Raw genomic sequence first — 12,412 nt, 5'->3', positions numbered from 1 at the left:
CCCGGCCCGGCCGCGGCCCCGCGCGGCGCCGGCCATTTCTGCAGCGCCGCCTCCCGCCCCGCGCCCTCAGAGCACGGCCCGCGCTCCCGGGAATGCCCGTGTGTGCCGGGAGTGCCCGTGTGTGCCCGGGAATGTCCGTGTGTGCCCGGGAATGTCCGTGTGTGCCGGGAATGCCCCTGTGTGCCCTGCACGGCCCTGCCCTCAGCCTGCGGGCGCGGCTGGAGCCACAGGGATCCCCCAGCGCTTTTGTAGCTTCGGGGTAACCGTGCACCTTTGTGCAGGGAGCTCCCGCTCCTGCCCTGTTCCGTGATCCAGCCGTCATTTCCATGGAATCATAAAGTGTCAGCGTGGTTTGGGCTGTAGAGGACCTTAAATCTCATCTGGTTCCAGCCCCTGCCCTTGATCCAGTTGCTCCGAGCCCCATCCAGCCTGGCCTCGAGCACCCCCGGGGATGCGGCATCCGCAGCTTCTCTGTGCCGCCGCCTCACCCTCCTCACAGTGAATAATTTCTTCCTAATATTGCATCTCACTTCGTTTAACTCATCTGTTGCACTGTTTCTTCCTCGGCTGCCGAATGCCTGTGTTGCACGTGTGCACAATTAGAGGACAATTCAGCGTTAAGGAAAATCTAAACAAGGCATTGAGATGCACAGTGTTACTTATGGCAGGAGAAGTGCAAGAAAAATAATGACATAAAACGTGCTTTTCACTAAATAATCCTCTAAACCCTATAAAACATGACTGCTGATAGACCCCGAGAAGTCCTCTGCTAATGCCTGTTTAATGTGTTACAGGCACAGCCTCCCTGGAATGTCGTCTTTGGACACTATAATCAGAGCTGTAAATATATACCAGGTTTAACTGGTATGTAGGTTACGTTTAAAAGCCTCATTTTTATATGGATACAGAACAATGCAAATATTGTAAATGGCCTGTGGCAGTGCAGCAAGACTACCCAGCAATTCAAATGGCGAATGGCAACCCAGGAGACAGTTTCTGCACAGGGTAGACTTTATGGAAATGTTTTTACAAAAATAAAACGTGTTTTACGAACTTCAGTAGACCATAGGATGTGAATATCAACAGCTCCTTCAAATATTAGTGATAATCACTTTTCATATAATTGCCCCTCCTTTATGGTATAATACTTCACTTTATTTATCTCACTCCAAACCCAGACCTAGGAAAACTGCAGGAGGAAGGGAAAGGATTACATGAAGTTATATGACAGCATTTATAAAAGTCAAATGGAGTGACTGTTTCAATACAGAAATAAAACAATTTATTTGTTTTCAAAGTCAAGGAATGAGAAGTCTTTTGGATTTAATCACCTTCTCCCTGGAAAAAATCCCAAAACTTCTCTGAGATGAGCTTTCATTAATAGTTTTACTACAAAGGCTATTCTGGTATGGGATCCCACGCTGAAGAGCTCTCATGTTTCACTCCACAGCTGCTTCTACATCATTCCTTACATTGCATCTGGCCTCAGCTGCATAGGTCAAAAGTACATCCCATGGGACTAAACTGGTGCAAATCCAGGGTGAGAGGAAATAGGGGGCACCACCTCTGTGCTCTCTAGTGCATGAAAATACTTAAAGAAAGAGAATAGTGTATCAAAAATCTTCTAAAGCACCTGAATTTAGAGTGGGAATAATGTGAATATCTTAGAATGCCATGAGGTTTACAGGCAAAAAATCAGCAACTCACTGACATGGCATTTTTCAAAGAGGAAGGGATGTTTTGACACCAGGCCAGGGTCTTAACTCTGATGGGAAGTGCAAAAGGAGCCTTAATTCCCACACAGCACATGGGAATTTGTTCTTCATCTTGTCATCAAAAATAAATCTGAATGTAACTGCTATTCTCCATCAGCAAAATGTCCACATGGTGATGAACAGGGAGTGCTTCGTCCTGGGGTTTGCTCTCCAGGGTGCAAAATGCGTGGGACTGAACCCATTGCAGAAGGGTTTGAAGCATTTTAGCTAGAATTTGAGTGCCAAATTTGGATTCCCCCTTCGTCAGTGTGTTCATCTTTTCTAGAATGGAAGAAATAAAGCTATCATAAGCAAGTTAACCTACTTCAGAGAAGAACATTAGCATCTGAAAAGGCCAGCTGCAACCCTGACTGTGCCCAGCAGATTACCAAGCACCAAGGGTTTCCATGTTCTTCCCTTTCCCCAGGAAGAACAATGTATTCTCACTTTCTCTTCTAAAATCTGGAGTGTCTGTGGGGAGTACACACGAAAGTCAGCTGCAGCCCAGCCACCTCATCTGTGTAGATTCCTCCTGCAGATAGTGAAGGGAAATAGGTTCCTTCTGAAGGCAATGGGGGCAGTAAATAAATTCCTTGTTCAGAAGAAACCTCCAAAGTCTGTCCAGTGCTCAGAGCACCTCAGGAAGTTGCTTGGCCAGGCTGAAGTTGGCCTTTCAGAGTGCCCTCCTTCCCCTCCTTGTCCTTACACTCTCTCCATAGACATCTACTGCCTCTCATTTTTATTGCTTTTAATATTTTATTTAATATATTTATTTAAATATTTACATATTCACTTTTTTGTCATTTTAGTTGTGATCCCTCTCTTCAGCATTGTCACTCTCTAGTGTTGCTCCAAATTGGTCCATACCAATGAGGAAATAAGACAGTTCTATGATGTTCAATCATTTGGGATTGCTCTCTTCACTAATAAACACTTCTAAAATGAAATTTCTACAACAAACTGGTCCTGGAATGGAATATTTATAGAATCTGTCCTCTCATGTTTTTTCTAAATGGGAAATATTGTTCCATGCTGCCAATTACTTTCAATACATTAAGAAAAAAGTTAGTTAAAGCATTAAAAAAAAGAGTAAATCAAAATTTTTGTTCAATTTTATATGTGTATAAATGACAATCATACAGATGTAAAGAGAAGAGTAAAACTTTTTAAAAGCAAAGTTCTAGATTGTCTGTAGAGGGTGAAGATTATATGGCATTTCACAATTGCTGTTTCATCCTGATACTTTTCTCTTTCTAGAAGTAAAATCACAGTATTTATTGCTGTCTGCAGGAGAGAGACTCACAGACCAACTTTTCTCTTCCTATAAACAGAGATTACTTTGTTTAAAAAATTCACATGCTATTAATTTGAATAATTCATTGGTCTGAATTCTCAGCTGTGCCCAGACTTGGTGGCACAACAGCTGATAGAAGGGAGGCACAAAGAAGTTTTTGCAGCTTCTCTATCAGTTTTCCTTCAGTGATCCTCTTAACTGCAAGCAGTATCTTGTATTTTCCTTTGTGGCAGTCCCCACGGCAGCATTTCCTTGGCTATGGGAAGTATCCTGGATAAGGCATTGTCCTTGGTACTATCTGGAGCACAGTTGGTGAAGATCACTGAACTCAGCTCTTTGTATCACATTTCAGCTTTTCTGAGCCTTTGTAAATCTCAATGCCTTGGGGAGTGCAATATCCCTTTGGATACTCAGGGAGTGCAGGCCACTGTGTGTTGTGGGTGCTCGGGTATAGGTTGGACAGATGTAATGAATTTTTAAAGCCTTTCATGAATGTTGTCAAGTCAAGCAAACTTGCATGACTGTATCTATTTTCTACTCTCCATTTCCTCTTTTTGAAGAAAATATAGGGAGTCTTTGCTGTGCTGCAGACTTGAAAAGTCACAAGTGTGCATAACTCCCATTCCAGGGTGATAAATCAGAGGCAGGAATCTGCAGCTGTGCTCCCCTTTGAACTCTCATCATGGCTGGATCCAGGCCTGGACACTACTTTTAGTACAGACAACTCCAATGGTAACACAGGTAAGGAATTCAAAGTGGCAGTTCAAAAGAAGATCTTGAACAACTATAATTTGTCAAGGTTCCACAATTTTTCTATTCAGAAAATCTACCTGGGTGTACAATTTGATTTTTATTTTCACATTTGTCTGGGCCTTACCAGAAGAACTGCACTTAGATGTTCAAACTTGGATATTTCTGTTATACCCATACAGTTACTCTGGCATTTCATAGAGCATCACAGATGTTTGTGTGTAACTCAGAAGGGAGGAGCTGTCCCATAAGTGTTGGATTTACCCTGAGTATACAGAGATCTGCCATGCATGCTGGGTCTGATGCTCCCTATTTATACTGGTCAATTTAGTAACTCAGTTTAGGACTTCAGTATTTCAAACTTTTTAAGAGAACATTAAAGTGGCTGAAATCAGTACCCAAGAAATACAGAAGACTTAAGATGAAGCTGAAAGTCTATAATTGAAATAAATAGAAATATACTGTTATGTCCTCTGCAAAGAGGTCACCAAATCAGTCTATAGACAGCCAGCAGCTACCTCTGCTTTATACAGGATAAGAGAATTTTCTGTGAAAAGTCATGAATGTTAGCTTTCTGCAAATTAAGACATTAAAAAAAAAAAAAGAAAACAGCAACAACAAAAAACAGAAAGGGGCTTTGCGCTAAGATACTACTTCTAAGACTGTATTTACACTGATATAATTTTCCAGTACTTTCAGTGTTCTTCAGGAATTAGTTTCCAAACTTGGTTCAAATTGCAGTCTGTCACCATAGAGGTGAGCTCATTTTTGGAGGTATATGGTCAGAGATTGTGTAATAATGTCTTATATGTTAAGCTTTTTATGTTTCATGTTTGTTGCAGTGGCCTTTCTCTACTGATTGTATTGTGTTTCAATTTTTAAAGCAGTTTTCTACTCCTCGTTGTGAGAACCTAATATCTCTGGGTAAAAGGAAAGCAGATTCCCTCTAGATTTCCTCAGCTGAAATATCTGGCTCTTATTCCTGTTCCATCCCATGTTTCAGTCCTGAGACATTATGTGCCAAATTACTCCCTGAAGGTGGTTGAAGAGATGCAACTTTTTTCTTAAGCAAAACCATCCAGGATGTCCCACATGGCCACACATCATGACTCAGATGGCAAACAGCACTTCCTTCAGGGGTAGCAATACACACCAGTGGCATTTTGTGTCCATCCCTTAATTACTGAATGTTTTTGTTCAGGGCCTTCCAGAACTAACCTTCCTAACCCTTCTAACCAGCAAGGTTCAGCTGCCATTTGGGACACACAGTTCCAAAACATGAACACAGAAGAGAGCAAGACCAAATTAACAACTACATTGTGAAAAGTGGGACAGAAGCATCAACTGCTGAGAACACACCCTCGACCAGAGTGTTTACTTTAGTCACAGAGATGCAGCTGAGAATTACACATCTTAAACTTGAGGATGGAAAAAAAAATATTGCTGTAAGAGTTGTGAAAAGTCAGGGAACAAAGCACCTCACATCGAATAGCAAAATCACCTTCTCTTAATAGTTACAAGTGGGAGAAGAGGAAGTGAGTAACTTTTTAGTAACTCTACTCACCCAGGAAAGCATGGTTGTCACAAACAAAAATACAAGGGCTAGGGAAGTTCCCCACCTTTTTTTAGCTCTTTGAAGCAAACACAATTACTTGTTTGTGGGCACACACAGACTTCTTTGTCATGTGGTGAACTTCTTTATTTTGTTCTTCAAAATGCTGTGAACAGAAATGACTTCAGCCTTAACAGTACATAAAGGGTGAGCCAAACCCCATCTGTATTGGGAAAAAGCCTACACCATGGCTGGATGTGGCAAAGTCAGGGCTCTCCTCTCACACTCGTTTCTTCAAAACCTGCAGTCCATAGGGATCATGAGTCCTAAGGGATCATGACCTCGTAGATAACAAGATGGATAAATTTAATTGTGGCCCTCCAGATATCGAAGGATGTGAATTGTCCCTTCTGTCTTGGAATGAATCCCACAAAAGAAAAAAAGCAACATTCAGCTCCCAATTTGATGGCAGCCCCTAAGATGGGTGGTGGAAAAAATCTGCCAAGGTGCCCTTGGGCAGCCCTGATTCTTTCTTCCCAAGTCACTTCAACGATTCAATGTGGATGAAAAGTCCTTGGGAAAGATGTCCAGCTGTCTGTCACTAGCTAGGAATCTAGTCCATCTAGTTAATAGTTGCTCCTGTGCAGGACTCTTCCTGCTGGGCATGGGAAGCAAAGCAAACCTAGTGAGAACCATCCAGTATCTGAATTACAGGGCACAGGACAGGTCAGTTCCAGCATATCCATGGGGAGAAATACTCGTTATGAGGCCTACACAGTAACCTCTTATCATTGGGAAGGACACATACAGATATGAAAGTTTTTGCTGGCTGTGTCCTGGCTCTTCTGTTCCTTCCTTTAGCAGTGAAAATTGTATCTAGTGCATGACTGCTCTGAAAAAATGTGCTCGTTGTACTTTGCCCACCAGGCCCTCAACTTACTCTTGGCTTTGATTTCCTAATGCAAAATGAGTGTGTGTCACTAATCATGGATGTCAGGTAATGGAAGAAGCCACGCAGCTCGTGCTGTCATCCCCACCTCCCATACAACTGCTGCAACTAAAAAATCCAGCCCAGATAATCTGAGAAACAGGCACAAAATTATGCCCTTCACAAAGGCTACATGCTCTTTAGCAGCAACTCTTGGCAAAACACAAACATTAGTCTAGAGGCTTGCTTTAGCTTCCCTTTACTGTCCCTGACTTCAAAAAGGCCACTGTCTAAGCAAGCCACACTTTTATTTGGCTAAAACAAACGAGTCTTTGAAGCAGCAAACATCATAGAAGCAGCAAATCTTGTAAAAAAAATCTCATAAATCCATGTATTCTTCCCTGTTAGCAAATGTTTCTGATTTACTAGAATATTTTTCTCTGCAACTGCTGCGGTTTTCATCTTCAGACGCTTGGAAAGTTTCTTGACAAAACTTTCTAGAATTAAAATATTCATGCTGATATCCATATCTGGACATATCTGAACTTGCTGGGGACGTTAGTTAAAACATCCAGAATCCTGATTTATGACTTACCATTGCCATATAAAGAATGCTTATCCCGAATCTATTGACAGCAGCTGCAAGAAATGTCTTAAGAAATGGATACAAGAAAGCAAAACCACGTACTACCCACACACAAGATTTTTACCTGAAGTGCCCCTCTCCTTCTATTCTCAATGATTTGTCAGATACAGTCTTTGGACGTACATTTTATCAACTCTTCCTTTATAACCTCTTCATCAGGTTGCCTTCCTCAGCAGGAATCCTTACCTTGTAAAGTTTCTTCTTTGCAGCCCTCAGTGACTCAAAAATTGAATGTCTCTTCTTCCTTCTGCTATGCCTACTCTGACTTTTGTAATTTCTTTACACCCCTAAAGTATTTACTTCCAATTTATTCACAAGATAGTCCTGGCTGTGTTTCTAACCACTGCTGTCTTCTAATTTCACTAGCAGATTTTATCTGGAGTTTTGCTGCCCTTACGACTTTGGTTTAAGAATTATTTTAGAATTATTTAAAAAATTCATTATTTGGCAATAGAGAAGAAAGCTGTAATAACTAAAACACGTTTTCCCATCGTGCTTGTCACAGAAAGGTGAGAATGAACTCTCCCTTTCCAGTGGGAGCTGCTGCTGAGGACACAGCGCTCTCTGCTGCTGGGAGCACACAGGGACACTTCAAACACAGCCCTGTGGAATTGCTGCATTTGCTGTGGAGCACTTGCTTAGATTTCCAAGTGTTTGGGGAAGTGTCCTCATGCACTCTTTAACACTCTCCATTCACATGCAAGGGAGCAAGGCATGAACTCCAGATGTAGTTCAGTCTGTGAAGATGGAGAGGTGCATTAAAAGTCAATAAAAACTCTTCAGCTTTTCCTTCACCTTTTCCCACAGCTCACTTGCCATACATTGCATGTAAGATATTTTAACAGCTCAATTCCACTGGCCTAAACCATCTTGGTCTTAAACTCCTTGATCAACTGGAGTTTTTTTCTTCTGTTTTTGTGTAGCACTGTAGTTGCCCCATGAGTGGCCAGTGGCCTGGTCTTCTCTCTGCTGAAACAGAGCCCTTCTCTTTCATTTCCTACACTATTTTTGGCATTGACTGTTGTTGAGTATTGAGGTAATTTTTTTCCTTTATTTTAGCTTTGATCTTTAGCACTCTAATGGCATTCACCATCTTATTTTTCAAGTTAGACCCATTTAATGAGTTCTGTTCTTTCTGTTACCATTCTTCTTGTTTATTTGGTTGGGTTTTTTTGAGTATTTTCCCCCTTATTTTCTAACGGAATGAAATTTACCAAGTTCAAATGCTGAATTCTGCACCTGGGATGGGGTACTGAGAGCACTGCACAAACTTTAATTTCTAGCAATGCCTTTATGCACAGATCCATGTGCTCACAGACAAGACACAGTTATGAACTAGGAAGAAAAGTCAAAGTTGGAAAAAGCTTTGAAACAAACAGCTTGCACATTCACAAACTGTTCCTCCAAGGTGAGCATGGGGAGGAATATCCTTCCTGTGTACATTTCCCTTTTGTGAAAGAGGACTACACTGCTTGTGGTTGTGGGATTTAACACACAGCACTGCTGAATACAAAATGTAAACTGCTAGCACTACCAAAACACAGGGTATTAAAATGCTTATTTAGTCAGTTTTGCCTTCCCAAGTGCACAGTGTAGTATTTATGTCAAAGCTAGCTCTGAACTTTTGAAAACCTTGTTTTTACATTCTTAGATTTGTTTACAAGAGTCAGAAGTTATTCATTAAAATAGGCAGGAACACCAGAAACAAACTGCAAATTCACTTTTCATCACACAGCACAAAAATCATGGTCACAGCTTCATATTTAATGTGGAATCACTTTAAGTATACAATATTTCAGAAACTGGTTAGGAGCTAAAAGCCAGTAGAACAAAAATACAGAAAATCTAGAATACATCTTTGACCTTTTTAATCCTATGTTTTAGGGTCACATTCCTGAATAGACAAGTTTGCCTTATGAGGAAAGAAACTTTGGTATGAAGTTGAACTAGCCACATGAATAGCACCTGTAGCTTTCAAAATAAATAGTAATGGCTAACTAGACACGATGGCAGCAAGATATCCCCTAGAACAAGCATATGCTTGGAGCTATGCATGAAGGCTGGACAACAAAATGAGTATGATTTTTTTAAAGTAACTTCACAGCATTTCTGCTTTTTGTATTTCTTATTATTTAAAAAGCTTTCCTACCACAAGAAAGCTCTACTTTTATATGCTAACCCCCCTATAATCACTCCCTTGAAAATTGCACTCTGATGCTCGCAGAACACTATTATTAAGTGTTTTTCTTTTTCAGTCTTTAGATGCCCTCTATTTTCCTAAAATACTGTATTTTTATTCCATAGGCCTATGCTGGTTAGCAGTAGATGCTGGGAACAGAAATATCCCCCTTTCTCCAATAGTTGTTTATTAAAAAGGTCAAAGATAAATTCGACCTTGAAATGGAACAGAAATGGGGCTTTTCTTAACAAACAGTATCAGAAATAACAAATTATCTTTGTCACATGTGATACTCTCCTACAGCCATTGATAAAGTAGCTACCGGAATGTTAGTCTACATTAATCTGTGTTTTATGGGTTTGCAACAAAGCATAATACACATTTAACAGAGTAAGTGAAACTTCAGTTTCCAATGTGTAATGAATTTTAGTAGTTTAATAAATTTTAACTTTTATTTGTGTATTCCACTGTAGTGCTGTGACAACAAATCACACCTGTGTACCAGAGCATACATCAACAGTATGATGTAACTTTACTTACACCACTGCTATATTTAGAATTTTGAAAGAGACATAAGCATACACTATGGCCACAGCAAATAATTTTCTGGGTTTTTTTCTTTGATAACCTTCACTTTTTAAGTAATACTTCACTTTTGAAATTTGAATTATTGAAAAAATCACAGAAAGTTTATACAGGAACAGATATAAGGAATAACCTCACAGGCACTGATATGACAAACATTTATTTTAAGGGCTGAGAGGCATTAATACCATATTGACAAAGCTGACTGAAAAGAATTACTAACTTTGCCTAAATGGAAAATGCCCACCTTTGCTTGTTGAGAAAAGAAATTCAGAAAGTTATTTTTTGGCCTTGCTATGTCACGAAGTCAATCATACAAAGACCTATGCATTTAACCTAAGATAATAGTTTTACAAGCCCTTCTATTAAAAAAAAAAAAAAAACAAAAAACCCATCATGCAAATCTTTGATCAATTATGCAGCGGCTTTAAAACTGTTGCAAGACCATACTGTATATATTAGCTTTTATACTGCTAATGCACAACTAACAGCAAACTCGATTAGATTAACACAAATTTGTCTTAATTACACCGTTATATCACACTAAGGAGACAAATGCCACAAGATTGGCAAAAACATTTAATTCTGAGCACTCAAATGGCAGGACAATTATGTGTTGTAACCCCTTCACATTTAGAAAAAAACATGATCCTGCAGTCTCACTTTACAAAAAAAGAAAAAAAACAACAAAACCCTTCTGTAAAATATTAATTGGGAGGGCAACAGTTTTACTACCTAACACAAAGTAACTCATACAACTAGTGTCAAAGGCAAACAAAAATACTCCTAAAGAAAAGGTCAAAATACACACAGCAACAGAAGCACAAATGCTGCATTAAATACAGTCAAGATAGGAAGACAATGCACTTGTTAATAAAAAAGACCAAAAAAAAGAAGAATAGATACTAGAATTAGCAACACATTTAAAGTGAAAGCAATGAGGGAAAACGTGTTCTCCTATGACAAGTTTCCATTTGCAGTCTTTCCATCCATAATTCGTCTGGTACAGTACATCCAATTAAAATATTCAGAATCTCACAGAAGAGCTAGGTTGCTCTCTTCCAAATCTAATTCAGAAGCTGGTTTTGGATGTTTTAAACAGACATCATTATGAATGAAGTAAAAGCAAGGCAACAAATGGACTTTTCATTACCATCAATATTAGCAATGATGACAAACATTTTTAGAAGTTATCATAATCTTTTTTGTCCTTCTTTCCCTCTGCTTCAAACCCATCAACCCCATCACTGTCCCTTCTCCTTTTGCGATTATTATGGATGTTGAAGCGTTGATTCATCTGTGGTAACGGATCCATTCCTAGAACTTTGTGTATCTGACGGAATGCAAGGAGTCTCAGCGCAAACTAGAAAAACGGTAAAGAAGTTACTTGTGTTACAAACAAATGTCCATTTTGAGCACTTTGCCAGACAATTAGGGCAGAACATCAGTGATGTGTGATATTACTCTTTGCTTTAATTATCCCATCTTTCTGTCCCCCCAACAAAGTCAACAAAATAAAACATGTATGTCACATTTGAATGTGCATGTGTTTGGGCTTCTAGGCTTGAACTGGAGCAAGCCAAGGCTTGTCATGTGCCATGTTAGGTAACACATGATCAGAAATTAGCAAAAGGATCAAATGAAGAGGCAGTAACCTCTTAAACGGCAAACATGAATGCCATATGAATTACTGTCCTATGGATCTTACAAGAAGTATCTATAAATTCCCAATCTAGTTATATACTGCTGTAGAGTAAGCTTGTTAACAGATCTAGATTGATATATATATATGGATGAGAATGCTACAAATTGTCCAGGAAAATACATTTATTTCAATGCAATAATGAACACTACAAATGTCCTCTTCTGTGATACATTCAATGCCTAGCTTAAGACTGGTAAGATCCGACTACATTCTGAGAAAACAAAATTAATGTCCAATACAAAGCTCCATTTAAAAAAATATAATCAAAACTATCCATCAAATTTAGTTACTTCACGCCCATATTCCCTTACCTGTGCACTTGAAGTAATATCCTCTCGCTGCTGATCTGTCATTACAGCAAGTGTATCAAAAGGATCTTTTTCACAAGGGTCCAGAAGACCAGGACCACCTACAATAATCAGGCCAATTAGTAGCACATCTTTACCTTATTACAAGCAAGACTACAGATTAGTTGAGTGTAAGTATACATAAAAGGCAACTTGCCTTTAAGGATGATTCCTGAAGATATACACTCAAAAACTCTTCTCAGTGCATCTCCAGGACTCTGTGGTCCAGTCGCGCTGCTAATTGCTTTTTCCACAAGCAGCTCCATAGCCTAGACCAACAGGAGGATTCAGCCAAATTAGAAGACAGACTAAGACAGAATAAAGGTGCTACTGTTCCTCAGTAGAGAATTTTGAATCCTGAATTTTGAAGAACATTACATATCATAGAACAATTTCAGTTAAAATGGAAGGAAACCCCAGTTGTTTCTTTAAGATGAATAAAAAGAAAGGTGGTGCCAGACTAACGAGTACCGACACTGGAAGCTGGTCACTGGTGGTGTCCCCAGGGATCAGTGCAGAGCCCAGTCCCGTTTATTAATGATCTAGATGAGGGAATCAAGAGCACCCTCAGCCAGTGTACAGATGGCACCAAGCTGGGTGGCAGTGCTGAGCTGCTGGGGGACAGGCAGGCTCTGCAGAGGGATCTGCACAGGCTGGATCCATGGCTGAGCC

At 39.8% G+C, this 12,412-nt stretch overlaps 1 protein-coding gene across 1 annotated transcript in view; it reads right to left on the bottom strand.

Moving 5' to 3' along the window:
• Positions 1–8,667: 8,667 nt before the first annotated feature.
• ZFR (zinc finger RNA binding protein) overlaps positions 8,668–12,412 on the bottom strand; it is a 26,391-nt gene continuing 22,646 nt past the window's right edge. The window contains exons 8-10 of the mRNA XM_079330651.1: positions 11,898–12,009; positions 11,705–11,802; positions 8,668–11,051 (exon numbers count right to left, since the gene is read on the bottom strand). Coding sequence (XP_079186777.1) covers positions 10,872–11,051; positions 11,705–11,802; positions 11,898–12,009 — 390 coding nt within the window. The 3' untranslated portion in view covers positions 8,668–10,871. The remainder of the gene's footprint in view (positions 11,052–11,704; positions 11,803–11,897; positions 12,010–12,412) is intronic.

Source organism: Erithacus rubecula (assembly GCF_903797595.1).
Source record: "Erithacus rubecula genome assembly, chromosome: Z".
NCBI classification, from domain to species: Eukaryota; Metazoa; Chordata; class Aves; order Passeriformes; family Muscicapidae; genus Erithacus; species Erithacus rubecula.
This window is presented reverse-complemented; position numbering and strand designations above follow the sequence as displayed.